Source organism: Euphorbia lathyris, chromosome 8 (assembly GCF_963576675.1).
Source record: "Euphorbia lathyris chromosome 8, ddEupLath1.1, whole genome shotgun sequence".
Lineage (NCBI taxonomy): Eukaryota > Viridiplantae > Streptophyta > Magnoliopsida > Malpighiales > Euphorbiaceae > Euphorbia > Euphorbia lathyris.
The window spans coordinates 33,051,642-33,073,142 of NC_088917.1; the positions used below are offsets into that span (position 1 = coordinate 33,051,642).

The window sequence follows — 21,501 nt, forward strand, 5'->3', positions numbered from 1 at the left end:
GTGCTTTAAACATTTAAAAAAAACAAATTATGAGTAGCACAAAACATAAGGTGAAAATGTATGGATACACACTGTAAATGTCCAAATATGTGTTGGGAGTTCTCATCAGACTCTAATAATTTTCCCAACTCATGATATCATTGATATGGTATAAATTAATTTCATATATATAAACTTCTATAAATTTATTTCTCTAATTAAACATGTCTACATTTTTTAAAGAGAAAAAGAAAACAATTAAATAAGCTAATTAGTAAAAATACAAATATAAAAGAGAAATCTTGAATTAACCCATAAATGGTAATTACAATGACAGCTAAATTTCCTAAAAGAGAAGAAAATTACAATAGTCGAATATGAATAAATGAACAAATGAAACCACGCAAATCTAATTATCCTAAACAAACAGAACTGAATAAAATCCTAAACACAAAAACTGAACGTAAAACGTATAATAGGAATAGAATTTGGAGCGCAACAGGGGAAGTTAACCCTCGATTCCCAACAACTCTGTGCGATGAAAATGCTGAACTTCAAGGCTATCAAGCGATTTGATAAATAGGAAGGCCATAACTTTGTTAGTTAAGCACAGACAACATGAATCTAAGTAAGAATCCAAATCTAATTCAAGCACATGATATGAGAAGGAAATTCCAGTTGGGCAAGGCTTCATCAAGCATTGCTTCAGAAGAGCACCTTATTAAAGGCATCTGGAGAACTAAACTAATTAGTAAGTCATAAAGGATGGAACAAAGAACTTAACAAAAAAGTTACTATGATCTCATAAAAAATGGAAATATAAAAAGATAAAAACAATTTAAAAGTATATTATTCACATTTTCCTAAAACATATTCACATTTTACCATGATCAGTTCAGGTCCATAATTTTTTTTTATAGAAAAGGATAAAAGACAGTGAACTTAACCACAAAATTTGTTCATGCAAATCTTTGTCTAGACATTTTTTCAATTTGGAAATGATATCTAGCACAAAAATAATGGAACCATAAACCGTTGATGAAGGTTTGAAGAGCTCGTTTTAAAACAATTGAAGAAACATTGCTTCTCCTTGCTTCATCTTTTTATGTTATAATCAATTGATATATTAAAGACATAGTTCTTGTCATCTTTATAAACAAATAAGTATCATCTTTAGGCTCAGTATTTGTTTCTCTCTTTTTCATAGATCAATGGATCTCTATGCACTTTGAAAATCAAAATGAATATCAATTATTTTAGGAATACTAATGGTGAATGATTAAAAAAAGTAAATCCCATGAAAAATATACTAAAAAAAATTAAATAACATCAATTAAAATCAAGCTGATCTCAACAACAAAAGGTAGGATTTAATTAGCTATCATGAATCATAGTCATATTATTGAAAATAACCACCTAAACCTATTTGGCCAACTCAACAGCCAGATGGTAACTAAACACATTTAAAAAAAATTAATGGCATTATATGATTTCATTGAAAATAGAAGGAAAAAAGATCAAAAACATTAAATAGACAACACAAAAAAAAGTCAGAATAATCAAATGCTTATTGAAAATAGAAGGAAAAAAGGTCAAAAACATTAAATAGACAAAAAAAAAAAACAGGTCAGAATAATCAAATGCATATAGATACATAGAATTCAGGAAGAGAATACTAAAGATGAAATTAAATTACTGCATAGGTTATTCTGAAGGATGAAATTAGAAAAATGGTGCCGTTTTCAATATGCGTTGATGATTAAAATTTTTTAGAAATTAATAGTCAATGGTGGAAGAGCTACTTAATAAGGTTTTGGCTACATCTTCAATAGTATTAGAAAAAAATAAATACTACTTCAATGACTAATATGATCATTCGGTTAAATATAGATACTTGTCCAATTATAAGTTAAGAGAATCTCAACATGCTATTCATAGCCAGTTATTCAAACAACATGTTATTCACAGCCAGTTAGGTATCCACATGGGAGGTGGTGCAATAATATTTATCAAGCTCGTACATAATGTCGTTCAACATACCGGAGTGCCACCATGGAGAGAAATTGAAGTAGAGTACAATAGTATTTGAAGTAGCTGCATCATCATATGGACCTGTCAGTAGAAATTTGTAAACCAATTATTGACATGATTTATGAATATGCAGAGAAATGAACTTCAAAGTTTAAACTATTCAAGTTTCAGATAATAAATATATGAGATTGGCTGTTACCACTGGATTGGCACCATCTGTCAAAAAAAAAATCATTCCAATTAGCAGGAAAACCTCCAGGGTTTAAACTATTTACGGTCCTTAGTCTTTTCTTCTTTCTTTTTCCTCCTTTGCATTTTGGATGTTAAAAATTTAATGTCAACATTACATCTCTTTTTAGGTATGCCGAGGTAAATATGGATTTTGCTGCTATTGTTTGGCCATTATTCAATAGTCTGCAGACCTTCAGGTTTTTGCTTCTAAACACAAATAATTGAGGAAAAAAACCAAATTAGATGAAAAAACCATAAACAAAAGAGCAAACTCCAATTTTTTTTAAATACTTACTAAAAAACACAAATAGAGCTTTCAAACCGAGACGGTAAAACAGCATATCTAAACCTGCAAGAGCCCACATGAAGAATGAAAAGACAAAACAATTAAATAGGGAAAATAAACAGATCTGCAATTGGAATGAAAATAAGAAACACGATTCAAGAAATTTGCTCATTTCATTCTCTCTTTCTGGTATTAGTTAGAGAAAGGAGGAAGAAATAGATACATACCCTTAGATTAATTAAGTTGCTCCCTTCTGCTTGCTTCCTTCATTCTACCGGAAACAGTTTAGATATCTATGTCGTACAAATCCATAGCACCACGGTCTCGAGCGGAGACAGTTTCGGATGGAGCAGAAGCGTAATTTATTGAAGGTAATGAACAGCAGATCTGCAAGGAGAGAGACCGAGATAATATTTTGCAACAACGACTGAAGGTAAAGAGAAGGAAAGTTTCCGATTTAGAAGGAAAAAGGAAGAAAGAAAGTACAGATCAGAGAAGAGGATGTGAGGAGGCAGAGGAATACTAAATGTAGCATAAATTAAAAAGTTAATTAACATATTTGTAAAAGAAAGAGAAAGGAACAACCGAAAATGAAATCTGCAAAAAAAACATACCTGAACCATAGATCAACGTTCTTCGAGCGGCGAAAAAGGAATACTGAACATGTCGATGATAATATTTTTCGATCTCCAAAATAGAAAATCATTGAAGCGAAAGAAAATATGTTGCTAAGCGGTAACAGATCCATGCGAATCTGGACCCAATAATCTACAAACCTCTTCACTGTCGGTAACAGATCCATGCGAAAGAAAACGTATAGAAAATCAGGCTGATATAATGAAGGTCTCATCACCGTCGGTCTTCTTGTAAACGGAAAGGATTTTGTGAAAAAAATATTCCTGCAGAAATCTACAAACCAATGGAGTAAGGAGATGAAGTTAGAGAAAGATGGAGAGTTCTTGAAAGAGGCGGCTGTGGGTTAGAGAGAATGAGATAAGAAAGGGAATGGGTGAAAAGGTAACCCTACAATTGAATAACAAAATGACTATATTGCCCCATATGAAACGGTGCCGTTTTGTTATTCCAATTGTACTGTTGAACCTCTTGAGTTTTATAGTATATATATAATTTATGAAATCCTGACAGTTTTTTTTATCTTTGTGGTTATTGAATTATGATATTAAACTATTTAATGACTAATTAATGTTAAAATTGTTTTTTCATAAAAATAAAAACAAAACAAATATCCAAAATTAGCTCAGTCCTACAATTCCATTGAATTAATTCAATTCTGATCAAGTCAAGTCAATCTAATTTCAATTAATTCATCTGTTAGAATTTAATCCAATCCAACTCAATTTATAGATAAAATTATTTAAAAAAAACATATAGATTAAGTTAATTATTTTTAATGAGTTGATTATATTTTTCTATACTAGATAGAAATAACAGAAGCAAAAACAAAATGTAAAAAAAAAAAACCTGTAAGGTCCAACAAAATGATATGTTTTTTTTTAGCTTAAACTATTATTTAGTCTTCAATTTATCCCAATTGATGGAATTTCATCCAAATTGGATGGAGATTTAATAGAGCTGTTATCATATTGACAACGTGACCATATTTGATACTTAGACTTAATAAAATTTATTTAGGGATTTGTTTTTTATTATTTTTTTAATCCAATAAATTATTTTCATATGAGGAAATTTATTTGGCAAACAAATTTTAAGACGTGCAACATGACAAGTCCATTTGTCAAAATATCACCACATATCATGGGATAACGGTTTTGTCAACTCTCCATGCAAATTGGATGAAATTTCACCAATTGAGATAGTTCGGGGATCAAATATGACGAAATAATAGGTCAGAGATAAAATAACAATTTTAAATAGATTAGGGGCTAATTAACACTTTAAGCCGATTTTCTTATATAACTTGGAAACAAGCATTTTATGGCTCCTGGCTATTCTAATTTTGGTAGATTGAGTCCCCGATCTTGCAGTTTAACATATTAAGAGCTTGTATAATTCCAATGTTGGTATTTGTTGTTGTTGTTAGCTGTTACAGATAGACAGTAGATATTAGTTGATTTTTCTGTTAAAAACAGTTGTTTCGAAATTTTACAAAACATCTTTTATCTCATTTTTAGAATTGGAAAAAGTAGTTTCAAAAAATGAAACCAAACTTGTACTAAGTCCCTAACTTTTTACCATCACATTAAACCATTTGATAATCAGAAAGTCAATTTTGAATGTAAAACTTGGTTACAAAAGATTATTCATTTTATCCATATTCAAAATATAGCATTTTTAATAGAAGTGGCAATTTCGTGTTACGTGCCAAAATCATGTTATCCCATATATATATGTTCCATATGGTTTTATATGTTATAAATGCTAGAAAAATGATTTTCGTGTCAATCGTGTCGTGTCAATCGGATTGTCTCTATAAATCATGTTTTCGTGTCAGAAATTGCCACCCCTAATTTTTAAGAGTTCGAAAATAAATTTTTTATTTGTGATGTGAATATAAAGAAATCATAAAAATACTTTATTTAAAACTGTAAAAATTATAATTTTAGATATACAGATAAAATAAAATTAGTAACATTTTTTAACTGAATTAAATATTAACAATTTACGAATGATGAAGGTTCTCAGCGTGCCTTTTACCAAATAATAATTTTGTTGCAAATTACATGGGTGAGTATTTGATGGCAATTTTGAAATGACTTTACATGAAAGATGTTATAACACATTTTTGCCCTGTTTGGTAAAAAGCGTTTTGGGATAAAAAGAACGGTTTTGACCAATTTTAGAGGTTTGACCACTGAAGCCGCTGATTGGAGTGTTTGGTGGAGAGAGTTTTGGGATGAAAACGCTAATTTAGAAAAAGCTCTTAAAATGAGCTTTTTCAATTAGCGTTTTGGAATATTAAAATTAATGGACTTCTTTAACCCTAATAGATAGACTCCCTCTTCTCCTGCGCCAAAATTAATGCCCTTATTCGTCTTTTTGCACAAACCGCTATTATCAATCAGCTAATTTTTACCATACAGGTCTACACAAACAGCTAGTCAAATCAGCTAATGTAATCAGCTAATGTAATCAGCTAACAGCTAACAGCTAATTCCCAAACAGGGCCTTTGTTTCATGTAAATAGAATTAGGATATTTTAAGTTAGATCTAAAGGCAAGCAGTTATAACATTTTCCAAATTAGGCACAGAATCCATTCAGATGGGTTCTTAAATTTCTATCTAATAAACCTACTCATTCTTGTTCAACAGCTATCCTAACCCTTGCAGAAATTACAGTAATGGGAGGTAATGCTTATTTTTTCAGTTCCACAGCCATAACAGAATGAAGCTCCACACCTGACACAACAAAATTTCACCACCATTAGCAAATCTTACTGAGTTTCATTATATGTTTTAAAGATTATTGAGTACAATTCATCAACAAAAATATATACAACTTGCACTTTTTCATCTTCAATATAAACTGAATGAAACGTTTAAGTGCATACACGTCGGTGCTAGAAACGTTTAAGTTCTCAATTACTTGACTATATGTAATGTAACAATACGGAAACCGTTCTCTTGATTGACATGATACTTATAAGATAGCTTATCCACAATAAGCCATCTCAATTTATGTGATGAAATCTTACACCTAAAAAGCTAAGTTTTCATAACTACTAAATAAAAGCAAGAAAAACAAAGACATGTTTCATCAAAGCTACAAGCATCAACAGATAAAAGCACTGTTATCAATGTGCAGTAATGCAATTGGAAAGAATTGAATAGAGCTTTTCCCCAAAGGTTTAACGAAAAGAATGCATTTAAGAAAGTGATATTTTGAGCAGAACCACACACTGAAATTGCACACTCTCCATCCACAAACAATGAATACAAGATTTAAAATAGGCACAGTATAAAAATGAATTGCAATAATCAGTAAGACGTAAATGTCATATGCCACCATGTACAAACTTCTTGAAATGTTGCTCCTCCTGTCCAGCTTTCAGACAGGTAGTAATTAATTAGGCGTGGATTCTACTAATAGCGATCAATTTACTTCTCTTGTTTATCCTTTTAACATATGATTACCAGCATTTCTGCCAGTGCAAATTGAAAAGGGTTAACTGCTTTTCACTGTTGTAAGTTTGATAAAAAAAACTCAGTTCCTATCTAGGGAGTGCACACTCAAAAGGAGTATCAACAAAACCTTTATCTCTCAATTCCAACATCTTGATCAGCAATTAATTGGAAGGATCCTATTAGTTTAGAGGGGCACTTACTATTGTTTCAAAAAAGAAAGAGGGGCACTTACTTACTGGCCAGGATTTGCAAATATACTGTCTTTTTGCCATTACCAAGTTTTTGGTCAGATCATATCAATGTGAATTTGAAAATCAGGTAAAATTAGCCGATTGCAGTCTAGCTTAACTTAATATCCGACGAATGAAATAATATGACAACAGATGGGAGCAGCAACGAGTCAACAAATCACCCAATGAATCAACAAAAAATGATAACAACAAATTGCAAGTGAAAGAATATAAAATTAGTTGCAGCAAACAGAGCAAAATCCACTAGAACACAAGAAAAGTTACCTGCATTTCATAAATCTGCAACCTTGAGTTCTCTCAACAAAAATCCTACATGTAGGGCACCTCCTCCATTGCTTGTTCTCTGCTAGCTTCATCAGCATTATATCTTCCTTTTCCCTCTCATCCTTGTGCAATTTTTGAAATTCCGCACATTGAATCTGAGCATGCCAAGGGACTTTACATTGTGCACAAAACATTCTTCTGCAATTAGGGCACTCAGATTCCCTTATAATCTCACCTCCATCATCAATTAACATCACTGAACAATCCTTATAAGGGCAGTAAAATTTTTGAGAGCCAAGAATTAAGGCTTCACACAAAGCATTGCCCCACCTATCAAACACTTCCAGAGGTAGAATCGAACGGCAATCATGGGGTTCCAATAAGCCAGAACAATTTGGAACAGGACATGAAATTTGGGATATATTCTCTTGTAACTTCGACTTTACGTAATTGGCCATACAATCTTTACAGTAAGAATGAGTGCAACCATTGATGGAAAATGACTCACCTTTAGGCTTAGGATCAAAGCATATCTCACAGAGGAATTCCGGTTCGTTGTTGGATTTTGAAGACTGCCCCTTTTCGACCACCGAGGCTTTGAAGCGTTTTTTTCCTGCAAATCGGGGTTTGAAGTTAAGCACCCGAACATCGAAGTCAAGATTATCATCATAATCATCAACATTGTAGAATAAGTTGCGATTATCCTGAGAGAGATCAACGAAATTTTTTTGCTCCTTTGTGGAATTGAGGGAGGCCATAATAGCAAGGTTGAGGTCTCTTTCTACAGTGTACTGCTCAACGGAAATTGCCGTTCGCCTGGTTTTGCCTTTGGTTGATAAGGGTGTGAAGACAAACCCTTCATCATCAGTTCCGATATCATCTAGGTTTACAATCTCAGTCATGGCGGAAATCTCCTGCTTTGGCTTCATCTGTAGTTTTGGGGAATTAGGGATGTGTTGCGATTCCGAAATCGTGTTCAATTCCATCCCAATTTTGGAAGCTAAGAAGTCCTGTTTGGGTGAAAGTGTAGGACTCTTCACTGACAGTAGCGGTTCATTCCAAGGTGTTTTGAAACTTCTCCTACACTCTCTCTGTTTTGGGATCATGGAATTCTTTAAGTACATATTTGAACCGTATTTGTTTGTTAAAATAAGAAAAAGAATATAAATCAACCACTGGTCCAAAAGTTAAGTCAAAATCAAATTTCGTTCAATGAAATTGAGGAGACGGGATAACTTGTGAAAAAATCTTTGATCGAAGCTCTTCTCTATGAGGCGCCGTTGAGATCCGTTGGGGACACTCCGATGTTTAAGTCAGTGATATTCTTAAGAGAATAATCTGTAATCACAAAGTAGAGTTAGAATAGTGTGTACCTTTGATTTTAGGAAACCAATCGCATTAATCCCCTTTACTGTCCTTGAATGTGGATTTCGATGTTACTTTAGTTATATTTGATGTTTTCAGTATTAATGGAGTTGTTAGTATCATCAATGTCGGAAGTTTCTCCTTGATAACGATTTAGAGACCTCTGGATTAATTCTGCATTAATTATCATTAATTCCAAATTAATCATGCATAAATCCCACTTTTATAAGAAATAATGGTTTGCCATTATTTCTATTAATTTCCTTTTATTCCTCATTCTAGAATAATTTGGATTGTTATCAAGTTTGGAGAATAAAGAGGGGTCACCTCAAATTCAATTTGTCTCAATAAAATCATTCAACTTTAAGTTTTGTCTCAATTAGATCACTCTGGCGATTTCATTGATTAAAAAGCATCAGAATGATGGCATACGTGACACGTCTGCATGAGTCAACTCAAATCTCTGACCGAAACGATACATAACATCCACGTGTCGGTTATTTTTATGAAAAAAACTAAATTTTGTTTAAAAATAACCAACACGCGATAGCCATGTGACGCATACATGGATGTCATATGTCGTTTCGATTAGAGATTTGAGTTGACTTATGCAGACGTGTTAGGTACGCCATCATTCCGATGCTTTTTAATCAATGAAATCGCCAGAGTGACCTAATTAAGACAAAACTCAAAGTTGAGTGATTTTATTGAGATAAATTGAAATTGAGTGACCATTTTGAGGCAACCATATAAGTTTAGTGACCAATGGTGCATTTAGCTCGATTAAAGAGGTGGTTTATACTTCGTTACTTAATTTCAGTATCAATCAGTTCAGTTCAGTAGCATTCAGTTCAGTAATTTCTCATTACTTATTATAATTATAATTATTTTTTATAATTATTTTTTTCATTATTATTATTACTAGGACATAACCCTCGCGTTGCTTCGGACTTTTAAAATTAATAACGGATTAAAAAATATAATATAAAAAAATTTATTAAAAAGTTTATAAGCATGCTAATATTTAAAAATTTCATACGCAGTTTCATTCAAATTTCCATTTCTTTTTTAATAAAATCGGTTCGGATTTGCTGTGATTAATAGGGTGTCAGCATAGCTGAGATGTCTATTTTTTATGCTCTCTCGATAACCGGCCTTCAATCAAAATAAATAAATAAATCTATAAAAACAAAATAACAATAACTATTTAAATATTGAAAATTAATAAAAAAAAACTCATAATAATATTCCTTAACACATTTCCTTTCAATTAGTTATTGAAAATATTTGATAAGTGTACCACTTATAAGCAGGCCCGTCCCTGAGCATGGACAGGAGGAGCGTCTGTCCAAGGCCCAATGATGAGGGAGGACCCAAATATAATAGTAGGCTTTTAATTTTACTTAGATAAAAAAAAAAGATATATAAATATGGGTAAGTTACATATTAATCATGATTAGACTAATTATTTACAACTATCCGATATTCTAAAAAGAATTTCTTAAAATGTCAAGTACATAAAAACTAAAATTGGTTTTAGCAATGTCAGCATTTGAATTTCTTGAGTTTGTCAAAATAAAATATTGTTATCCAAATATTTCAATTGTTTTTCGAATCCTCTTAAATATGCTAGTGACGGTTACATTTGCTGAAAATAAGTTTTTTTGAAGTTAAAATTATTGAAAAGTTATTTGAGATCATTAATGTCAAGAAAAATTTAAATGATCTAGCTTTTTTATGTATTGAGAAAAGCATGTTAGGACATATTGATGTAGACAATATTATTAGTGATTTTGCATCTAAAAATGCTCACAGACATTATTTTGTATGAGAAACTGAGTAATTAAAGTGGTATAAAATGTTTTTTCCATATGAAATATTTTTTTTTATTAGATCGTTTGTTAAGTGTAATAGAAAAAGTATCATTTTCAAGAAATTTTTCTATGCACATTTAACTTTCATAATTTATTTTTTACTTGTACTTTATTTATTAAGGTCCTCATTTGATCGGCACTGCTTATAAGTAGATGAAACAGATGATGCACTTTTCTAAGGTTAAATTCAGACACTCTATGATTTCAAATGGTTTTTTTTTTCCTCAGTAAATAAGCATGTGAAAATGTATTGGTTCATTTTTTTTTTATACTTATCCATCTTATAAATATAGGGAAAAAATTGTTGCATTTTCCTAACGTCAAAAGCAAACTCTGTTTATGACCTCCAAAGTTGTTTTTCTCAGTAAATAAGCATCTAAAAATGCAATTTTATAATTTATTGATATATAAAAGAAGGTCAATATAATATAAATTGTATCTTGGAATAGTAACTAAAAGAGATGCTTTTGAAACCACACAACAGAAACGATGTAGAATCTGTATCTTAAACTTCAATATTAGATTATGAGAGGATACAGTGAATCTATTTCAATGAAATGCAAATCGGTAACAACACAAGACTAAAATACATGATATATTTTTTTTTGTGAAAAAGATAAATTAGTTTGAGATTGCAAGTCTCGGTTCTTTCTCAACTTGAACACAACGATTATGTATACAACTTGAAATAAGTTATTCACCTGTAAAATAGTACCCCATAATGTTAAACATAAAAATAATCATAATAAAAATGTGCAATCTAAGCTATCTCATCCCCTTCCAATATGGTAATGAAGTAAACTACATTGATGATAAGAACAAAGCATAATTGAAATGTATGTTAGGAAATGCTTAATATTCCTTGAACGTGAAAGCACCAAGAGCATTATAGGTGGAACTATATAATAATTTTTTAAATATATACATATAAAATCTAATTTATGATTCATTACATATTTACCTCTTATTTTTTATTTTTTTTATCTAATTTTACAGGTTATTTTAACTGTTTCTTACCTTCTAATTTAGGGGAATTTCAAGCTAATGTGCAGACTGCAATCAAGATACATATTACTATATCTTTTTCGAATGGCCAGGTAAAATGAAAAATATAGAATTGCTAAATTAATGAAAGTGAGGTCTCCCTATTGATCTTTGCTTGATGCCAGCTTTGTCAAAAATTGGGGCATTACAAACAAATTCTCATCAGTCTATTATCCTTAGTCCAATGGTATGACAGAAGTCACGAACAAAACCTTTGTTAAAGGTATTAAAAAGAGGTTGGGTGAACACAAAAAGTGTTGGGCGGATGAGTTGATGAGTGTCCTTTGGGCGTATCGAACCACTCCGAGGGTTGGCACGAGAGAAACGCCTTTTGCCCTCACTTATGGGACAGAAGCAGTTATCACAATAGAAATACAAACCCTAAGTGACTGAGTTTCCTACTACTGTGAGCAGCAGAATGAGAAGAAGCTCATGGAAAAATTAGATAGTCTTGAAGAGAAAATGGACAAGGCTTACATCCGCATAGCTGCCTAGAAGCAGCGACTCGCTGCTTACCACAATCGAAACGCCAAGTTGGTGCAATTGAATGAAGGAGATCTGGTGTTACGCAGGACGATTAAAATTCAATCCGCGGATGGGAAAGTCAAACTAGCATAACCTGGATAGGACCTTATCGTATTGTCACCAAAATTAGACATGCCACATGCAAGCTAGAAGATATGGATGGACAGAAAGTATCGTGGACCTGGAACATCCAGAATCTCCGCAAGTATTTCAAGAAGTAAATGTAATTAAAGGTCTTGAGCACTCTTTTTCCTTGAATATGGTTTTTCCCACTGGGTTTTTCCTATTAGAGGTTTTAACGAGGCTCCCAAAAGAGACTATTATCCATTGTAATAAAGGCAAGAGCATTGTCATAAAAGTTATATTAATAAAGTTATCTTTATTATCATAATCTTCTTTATAGAGTTTATTAGCAACATAAATATCTTCTTACAAAATGAGGGGGCAACTATACAAAAAATTCCCAACAAAGTCCCTATGGTAGATCATCTCCCTCAAAGATGAGAAATTGATCACCACTTAAGGCGGGTCCGCCTCAAAGATAGGAAGTGCAGATCCTCAAGAGCTTTCCTTAAAGCTCAATTCTCTCCTCAAAGGTATGAGAATGAAAAGTCCCACAGGCGGATCAACTACCTCAAAGATAGGAGAATTGGTCCCCATCTAGGGCGGGTTATTTTTCCTCAAAATAAAGCAAGGAAAAGAAAACCCACAAAAGCTTATTACAAGCTTTAAACCCTTTCCTCAAAGATAGGAAAGTTTTAGGGTACGGCTGGCCACCTACCCTAAAGAAATTAAAATCCTAAACAACCAGATTCTAACTACTTGTAAAGATACGCAAAGTAAAATTCTAGAAAAAAAAAGGATTCACATGTATCACAAAAATATATCAACCAAAAGGTATATTAAAATATTGTACTTATATTACAAAAAGAGGTCTTGTCCTTAGTTAAAATAAAAGGAAAATAGTTAGGACGCTGGAGGAGAGCCGCTATTCTTGTCCACTTGGGATGGATCGGCATCTTTAGACACCTCGGCCTCCTTCGGCACATCATCCTTGGGCGTATCTTCTTTAGGCATGTCTTCTTTTGGCGTGTCAGCGGTGCGATCCTCGTCATCTATATTGATGATCAGATCATTCCTTTTTCCAACTGGGGCCGGAGGTGCCAAAGCCTCCTGATAAATGATAGCCCTCGCATTCTTCAAGGTTGATAATGGAAGGCTTCATTAACAGAAGGGACCTCCAGCTCCGAATCTTCAATTCATGAATCCGGGAAATCTATCTTGAGGGCCGCCATGATCCTCTCGCCATAGAAGTACGCCAGCAGACCACATGCCTCCTCTAGGTGGTCCCAGTCATCCTTCTCAGAGGTCAGCTCATCAGTCAACCTTGTGACCTCGACCTTCTCCCCCTTAAGGTCATCATCTAGTTGGCAGATCTTCTCGTTAAGACCCTCCACAAGAGCACTTACAGCTGGGCGCTAGATTTCTCCTTTGATACCTCGGCTTCAAGCTCCTTGATGCGAGCCTCGTTTACAACATTCATAGCCACATCTGCCTCAATAGCATTAATGTGGTCTATAACCTGGAAAAGGAAAAGACTTAGTCAAACAAACAGTCAAAAAAATATCAAAGCCCAAACAGAAGTGAAAAAGGCTACTTACTACGCTTGATCATCTTCAAATGGGTAGTTGACTGATACTTTGCTCTGTTGGGCAAAACCGAAGGGATCCACCCAATAGATTCCTCAATGTCATTCATCACGATATTAGAGGCCAGAGCAAGCTCTTGGCCATAAGTGGCAGCCCAATAACCCCAAAGATTCCGCTTCAAAGGTTGAAAACAAAGTAAAATGACATTGTTAGTCTAACAAATGAAAGAAGAAGGTAAAAAGGAGAAAATAGCGAGAAGGAAAGACAAACCGACGTATATGTGGATGGTTCCATGAGTGACACCTTAGCCTTTGTTTGGGAGTTCGGAGGTTAATTAAGGTGAGAGTTAAAGGAGGTAATGGAGAAGGAAGGGAAGTGATGGAATGGAAAGTTAAAAATTAACCTTGTTTGGGAGTTTATAGGATGTAAATGAGGTTAAATGTTTAACCTTGTTTGAGAGTTTAAATTTGGAGGGGAAGGAATGTTAAATTTACTCTCCAGAGACAAGAAATTTTAAAAAAGTTTACGTTACTCCCATTAACCCCCAATTTGGAGGTTAGAGGAAGTAAAGATTTAACCCCATTAACCTCCATTTACTCTCAAAAAATAACTCTCAAACAAGGTTAACTTAATACTTAACCTTCCATTACTCCCATTTACTCTTATTAACCTCCTCCCAAACAAGGGCTTAGGTGCTTTGGATCCCATCACCAACTGGCCGGATCCGCCAAGAGGCTTGGAGACCTTAGTAGCCTTCTCCCCCACGGAGACGTCGTCGGTCTTAGGCCTCTTGGCGGAAGGAAGGACCATCGCCTCAGCAGCAGGGCGTTTCCCCTTCTGCTTATCAAGAGCAACATTCGCCCTCTCCTGGGCATCCAGAGCCTTCTGAAGCCTCCTCTGCTCTGCAATCACATCCTTTACTCTAGTTCTCGCCCTGCCAAAGGAATAAAAGGGAAATTATGAAAAGTGAATGAAAATACCTTCAAATTCTTTATAGTAATTATAACAGATCTCTCCATTATGTATCTCCACCAACGGTTTGCCAACTTTCATAATGGCCAGGGCTTGATCATATGACCAAAAGTTGTGCTTAACAGACCGTAGAATATTTACGGCATTCTCTTTCGTCGAATTGAGGATGAAGCCTTTACTCGCTCATTCTTTAGGATTGTAATTCCAAGTTGTTGGAAATCCTAAAGACACGCCCTCCACCATCTTAACAAAGAAGAACATTTGTCCCTAGTTGTGGACGTTTGACATCTTACTATGAAAAGGCGAAAAGCCTTTCAACTTGGAGAAGGTTATATGATCCTCTACTCCGCGTTTTGACATAGTGTGAAGAGAGCGGAAGATCCTAAGGCTCAAAACTAAGCCCAAATTCGCCGCCAAGTACGAATCTGGTACAAGATCCAGCCATTCATTGGGATTAGGTAGCCAAAGAATTCCAAAACGTTCCCAATCACCTCGGGGACTGGGTACGTGAACCCCTCATCGTGACTCTGGTATACAGCAAAATAGCCTCTTTGAGGCATGGCGGGTCGATGAGGGGGTTCCAGGATCAAGCATTAAGCCGCCCGAAGCCAAGGGTATAAATATTGAAGGGTCACCAGTAAAGTAAGATCTACCCTAGGAGTTACCTCCACTTTGGGGACTTTTTCTCCTTTCCATTTTGGGGCCGAAGAACTGGCCTCTTCCCCGGATAAAGGATTTTGTACCTTCGTCGCGGTGGCCGGAGTTACAGCGGGCAGAGGTACTTGGAGAGTTTTTTGGGTTTGGGTATTTTCTATTCAATACTTTAGCAAACATGTTTTATATCCATTTCCTTACCAAAGAAGTTTAGTGTAGCTTTTAGCAAACTAACTTAATGATTGCAATGCAAACTTAATTTAAATCAGCAAACTTAGGAAATTAGAAGGAACTCCTCTTGCTTCAACTCAATTTGATGAGCTTTAACCACACAACTCAATAACCATTTGTTTCTAACAATGAAGAACTCAAGAGTGGAAGCTAACTTTATTATCTGTTGATAATGTATTACCCAAGTGACTCACAACTCAAAGCTAGGAACTCAAACATTAATATAGGAAAAAGAACCAACCAAAATATAGGAAGTCAAAACATTAATATAGGAAAATAACTAAGCAAAATCTAGGAAGTCAAAGCATTAATATAGGAAAACATCCAACATAAATATAGTAAGTGATACAGTGTCATCCTATATGTAATGTGTTCTTAAGTAACTATTTGATCTTTCGAAAAAAAAAAAAAAAAAAAGTAGTTATTTTGGTTAGCAAGAGTCTAAAGTTTTTAATAAGACAAAAAGTTTGCAGTTGCATAGGTGGGTAAAGAGTACCATAAAAGATGTTATTATTCCAGGAAACGATATTTAGATTGAAAAATGAGCAATAAGAATTGTAAAATGTGAAAGAGTAGTTTAAAATAAAAAGAAACATATACCGAGATGCTTCAATAACAAATTTTAGATAACGATTATTAAATTTAAAATCTCACATAAATTAATTCTATGGTATGTTTAGGATTATAGAATAACAAACCATTATCAATTTGTTCCATTCATATATTACAGTAATATAACAATAAAATCACATAATTCATAACAAAAATCTGATGGCAAAGGTAAAATATTAACTTATGAAGTAGTCCAGTCCAGACAAGGGAAGGAGAAAGAAGTGAAGAAAAACCTTTCAAAGCAATTGAATCATGGACTTAGGGTACCACAACTTCAAGGACAGTATTTCTAGAAGAGGAATCTTTGATCAACTGCTTTTTATGGAAACTTAAAAACCCATTTCCCATCTTTCAGGATCTAAATTGCAAAAGACCAAAGGAAAAAAGGAATAGGAAAAAGTCACAATAAATAAACAAATTTCCTACATACGTGAGTAAACTAACAGTATCTTCACTATAAGAATCCTCAAAGAACAATGAAAAAAAGTAACCCAAAGCTTGAAAGATCAGTCAATTACCATCAACTCATATTAGACATGGGAGAATGGATAGGATTCCAAAAACTGGAATTCCATATTATAGAAGAGGAAGTAACATGCAAAATTGAACCATAACAAAACAGTATATGAGATGAAATCAATTGTATAAAAGTTCAAGAAGAGTATAATGTTGTGACTTTGGAAATCAGAACAAACTTCGATAGTCATGATTGGATCTAGATGAAATATCCCTAGGCCAAAACTCCATTATTAACACTATTTCAAAATCAATACAGAGAGAAAAGATATTGAAAAAGGATAAGATAGGGAAAATCTTACCCTGTACAATCAGGCGAGAATGAGAATAGAAATGGTCGGTGAGCTCCATATCTTCTATATGCCTTGCTTTTTCACGAGCTCTGTGTCATCTGTATGACTTGAAAAAACAACCCATTCTCTGATTTGTGTGATGAAGCCTAATAATGTATATCAAATGCAATTTCAAAATGAACAGAAATTAAACACCAAATGACATAACAGGGTTTTTTTTTTTAAAATGCTCACCAAATGACACCGAATCATAGTCTCTTTACCTCTGTAGCAAAATGTTTAACCCATCAAAAATTGAGGTTCCACTTCAGATGTGAACCTACCCATTGTAATTAGGTATTCTTAACATCAACCCATAGAATCTCTCAACACTATGAATAAATAGAGGGTAGTTGGCGGAATGGGTAAGAAGGAGCAGTTCAGGAAGATAATGGTTGTTCTGTTTGTTAGAGTGATTGAAGCAGTGATTTCAGGGGATATAGTGGGAGTGGGAAAATAAATAACGTTATTCTAGTTTTGAAAAGAACGAAAAATTTGAAAAAATATAATACTGAGTTTTGAAAAAGAAAAAACAAATATTAATCTTCAACTCTTTTTATTAAATCACAGCAATATAAAATCCTTTATAGAAATGACTGATACGAATTAGTATGTAGGAATAGCAACATGTAATCTACTTATGATATCCGGTACTATCCGATTCTAATAGAACTATTCATACCGATATAAGATCTGAACCATAACTTTTTTTTTCAACCATTGAGTGATACCAATAAACTATTTTATTCTTAATAATAAAAGTTCAATTTGTTTAATTTAAACGTATGATTTATTAAATTTATATTTTATTAAATTTGCAATATTTTTTGTTTTATTTATTGATTCTTAACCGATAAAAGTACAGATAGGTACCCGTGAATTAAATGGAACGGATATTAGATGTAAAAGTATATCTGTTAGGGTAATAGGATCAGTACGGATAATTAAAAGTTAAACGGATAAAGGTTTAGGATTGGCACTACCCGCAGATATCCTACCCATTATCATTCCTATTAGTCTAGAACAAATTGTTTATGTTTAATATTGGTATTTAAAATTGACCTTAGGGATTAAAAAAAAAAATTCTTTTTTTATTAAAAAAAAATTGACCTTAGGAATAAAATTACTGTTGATTGCTGCTAATGTTTGCCGGTCATGTTAAAGTATTTCGAATGACTAAAATACCCACCAGATTCGCAGATTGTGTAGCCGCCAAAATGAAGGGCAAAACTGGAAAAGAAGATTAAAACGTATAGAAAATGGAGCGAAAAAGAGGCGGAAAAGGAGGAACAGAATTAGTTGACGTGTCCATTATAAAAGAGGTACACGTGTACGTTGAGATGATGAACAAAAAGAAAAACAAGGAGCGGTTTTATTGTGAAAAAGCCAGCTTACTTTTGTTGCTTATTAGTACTTTCTTTCTTGCTCTGCGAATGCTTGCTGATTAAGAGTGCCAAAAGAGACCTCTGATCTGATCTGCTGTTTTCTCTCTGTAATTATCTCTTTCGCTCTTTTGATTTATTTGCATGCAATTGAATTGATTCGTTGAGGTGGATTTCTCTTTTGCGTTACAGCTGTGCAACCTCATTTGCATGAACTGCTTCACTTGAAATTTTCTTCTTTTTCTGTGAATTTTGATCTTTGCGTACTTTTCCGTGTTGCCATGATTGATTTGAGGATCATCACTAGCTAGGCTCCATCAATGTCATTCTTTTTGTTGAGATTAGAAATAGAGTTGAAATGAAATGAAATGAGGTGGAAATAACGGGGAGATTTTTTCATCTTTTTCAATTGATTTATGAGATTCCTTTTCTTTTCTTGCTGATTTAACATTCTGCTTAATTAATGCTGATGCTGATTCTGGTTTTTTTTATTAGTACATTGTATTTTTATATGCACTGACGATGCAAATTGGGGACCTCTTATGTTTTATTCTTATTCAATTTGAGTTTTACTTTCCTGTAATTGCATTTGGTTCCTGTTCCTTTTGATTAGATAGGTTTGAAATTGTATTATTCAGAGTTGCAGAGGAGCTTGTGGGTTCAGTATAAGACTTGATAGTGGCTTATGATGGATGAATACATCGGTACTTTCTTCTCTTCCTCATCAATGGTTGATGGAGATGTGAAGGAAAGATCATCTTGGGACTACAGAGAAACTGATCAACCAAATCTGCTGCTTCCTACTTCATTGACGTTATATGAGAATGAGTCTGACAAAGGAAATTGTAAATTATCCACTCAATCACTCCCTTCTAATATTGAGCCAGATGCTGCTTTTGAAATTTTTGGAGAAGCTCAATTGGAGAAGATAGGTGAAAATTGCATTGATAGGGTCTCCCCAACCCCAATGATGAATGGCAGCTTAAAAGTTGGAAACATGAGCTTCCAATACGACGCAGCTTTTGATCCATTGAATCTTGGTTGTTATTCAAAGCAGATTCAGGGTGTTGATGATTTAACACCATCTTTTTCCTTCGCTGGAGCAGGCTATGTTGGAGGCCTTTGCGAACAATTTGAGTACAACAGATCCTTCACAGACTTGCAAAATCTATCAGCAATGCAGCAAACTTGGCCTTCATCATCTTACAGGGGTGTTTCTTCTGGGTCTACTGTGATGGGACAACAACCAACAGGTCAATTTGGTATTCAAGAAGCCAATTTGGATGATGAATTGGACTTTATGCTGAAGAGAAATATGAGTATGGACCAAATTATTCTTGAAAATTTGTCTGCATCAGTCACCACAGAGGTATTAGCTGTAACCTCTACGCTAATTTCAAAACTCCAGGTTTTCATTAGTTTAAATCCTCTATTATATGATTTTGCAGGATAAGGAAAGTTATCCTCCGTCTTCTTTCGCAGTTGCACCAAATAGAACAACAACAAATGGCATGTCATTGGGGTCACAGGTGCTTGCTCTTGCTATTCAGATAATTGTCACTATTCATTTCATGAGATTCCTATCAGCTGTTGCCTATTGGCGATGAATGAAGTAAATCCAATATAAATAGCTTAAACTTTTTATTTACAGACTTCATCAGCTGGTGGTACTGGTGTATGCAATGGAACTGGAAAGGCTCGTGTGAGGGCACGTCGAGGCCAGGCTACTGATCCACACAGCATAGCTGAAAGGGTTAGTATATTTTTCTTTTATGTTGTAACTACAAGTTTCTTTTCATAATGTGTTGTGTTCAAGCTTGGGCTTCAAGCTGTTATGTTCTGCAGCTTCGGAGGGAAAAAATTTCAGAAAGGATGAAGAATCTGCAAGAACTCGTACCTAATTCTACTAAGGTACTATCTTCCTTTGGTTCTGCAGTTTTTCCACAAAGAAAAGGCTGTAAACTATGTACATGATTGGTCAAATTTTCAGAAATTTTCTGCATGCATTACATAGTATACCATTCCAATTGACGATTAGCCTATATCCACTGAAATGTCTGATTTGATGACCTTTTGCTGAATTGTTATTTCTTGGTTTGTACATGATAATATAACTTCCAGTGTTGGCTATCATGATTTATCAGAAAAACATGAAACTAAGTGTTCGGAAAATAAATTTATCTATTAGGCTTCATTCCACATTATCCTAAATTAATTCATGCAAAACGCAAGTTTAGACAGCAATATTAATGTTTTGCAGATTGACAAGGCATCTATGCTTGATGAGATCATAAATTATGTCAAATATCTTAAGCACCAAGTGAAGGTATGATTTTAGACAATGGTTTACACTTTTCTCCAGCTACATGAACTGGTGTCCAAGGGCTATTCTGACATGGTTATACAAAATATGCAGGTACTTAGCATGAGCAGGGTAGGAGCAGCAGAAGCAGTCATTCCTCTCATCACACATGGTCAAGCTGAGGTAACTAAACTATGCACATTTAGGATCTTTTCTTTCCAATTAGCTTTAATTCAGCATCTGCGAGTTGAATCTCAAATGCATTCTGCATGGATATAGTGGAGTGTTATAACAGTTTGCTACTTGGCTTTCATTCTAGGGCTCTAATGGTCCATCACTCTCAGCATCAGCTGGACTAGGAAGTAACATTTCAGCATCTCCAGACCAAATGGCGTTTGAGCAAGAAGTACTTAAGCTGATGGAATCCAATATGACAATGGCTATACAGCACCTTCAGAGCAAAGGCCTTTGCCTCATGCCCATGGCTCTTGCCGCTGCCATATCTGATGCCAAGTCATCACTGTCTAGCAACGGTTCTGAAGATAAGAAGGAATCCGGGTTCATTGGTGATGGTCTTGATCAAACCAAAAGCAATAGCAACAGCAGCAGCAGCAGCAGTAGCTGCAGTTTTTCCGGCATAGAGACCTGTCGGAAGCCCTATGAGGAAAATTTTATGTCTCAACAGCTCAGCACAAAGGGAATTCTGGTCAACGGTTGCAACGGGAACATTAAGACGGAAAAGGGAGATAATAACTTTTCCATAGAATTGAAATCCAAGGCAGTAATTTGATTATCTAGATGCATAATTCAATTTTTTGAAAGTAGACAGTTCTAAAATCTAATAAAATCGTCATTTTAAGCATTTATTATCCCTTCTTCAGCAAGATTCTGCGCATT

At 34.1% G+C, this 21,501-nt stretch overlaps 2 protein-coding genes and 2 long non-coding RNA genes across 8 annotated transcripts; 1 reads left to right on the top strand and 3 right to left on the bottom strand.

The window, feature by feature from the left end:
* Positions 1-266: 266 nt before the first annotated feature.
* On the bottom strand, positions 267-3,532 carry LOC136202524 (uncharacterized). 3 transcript variants are annotated; one of them, XR_010674476.1, is made up of 6 exons: positions 3,142-3,529; positions 2,755-2,914; positions 2,537-2,590; positions 2,210-2,448; positions 2,020-2,091; positions 267-710 (listed from the first exon to the last, which is right to left on the bottom strand). It is a non-coding gene; the product is annotated as an uncharacterized lncRNA (long non-coding RNA). The 3 variants fall into 3 exon arrangements; XR_010674477.1 differs by having other exon boundaries at positions 267-2,091; positions 2,755-3,049; positions 3,142-3,532; XR_010674475.1 differs by having other exon boundaries at positions 267-2,091; positions 3,142-3,528.
* Positions 3,533-5,688: 2,156 nt separating this feature from the next.
* LOC136202146 (uncharacterized) lies at positions 5,689-8,262 on the bottom strand. Its single transcript, XM_065992645.1, has 2 exons — positions 7,147-8,262; positions 5,689-5,905 (listed from the first exon to the last, which is right to left on the bottom strand). Exons 1-2 carry the CDS (start codon positions 8,250-8,252, stop codon positions 5,824-5,826), a joined length of 1,188 nt encoding a protein of 395 aa, XP_065848717.1. The 5' UTR covers positions 8,253-8,262; the 3' UTR covers positions 5,689-5,823.
* A 4,726-nt stretch (positions 8,263-12,988) lies between these two features.
* Positions 12,989-17,008, bottom strand: LOC136201912 (uncharacterized). The gene is made up of 3 exons (XR_010674183.1): positions 16,891-17,008; positions 13,616-14,537; positions 12,989-13,536 (listed from the first exon to the last, which is right to left on the bottom strand). It is a non-coding gene; the product is annotated as an uncharacterized lncRNA (long non-coding RNA).
* Positions 17,009-18,315: 1,307 nt separating this feature from the next.
* On the top strand, positions 18,316-21,476 carry LOC136204083 (uncharacterized). Of its 3 annotated transcripts, none has more exons than XM_065995269.1 (8): positions 18,316-18,412; positions 18,916-19,671; positions 19,751-19,831; positions 19,954-20,055; positions 20,148-20,213; positions 20,563-20,628; positions 20,719-20,787; positions 20,924-21,476. In XM_065995269.1, the coding sequence occupies exons 2-8, from the start codon at positions 18,988-18,990 to the stop codon at positions 21,392-21,394; spliced, it is 1,539 nt and encodes a 512-aa protein (XP_065851341.1). In that variant the 5' UTR covers positions 18,316-18,412; positions 18,916-18,987; the 3' UTR covers positions 21,395-21,476. The 3 variants fall into 3 exon arrangements, with proteins under 3 accessions (XP_065851341.1, XP_065851342.1, XP_065851340.1); XM_065995270.1 differs by having other exon boundaries at positions 18,920-19,671; XM_065995268.1 differs by having other exon boundaries at positions 18,941-19,671.
* The last annotated feature ends 25 nt before the right edge of the window (positions 21,477-21,501 follow it).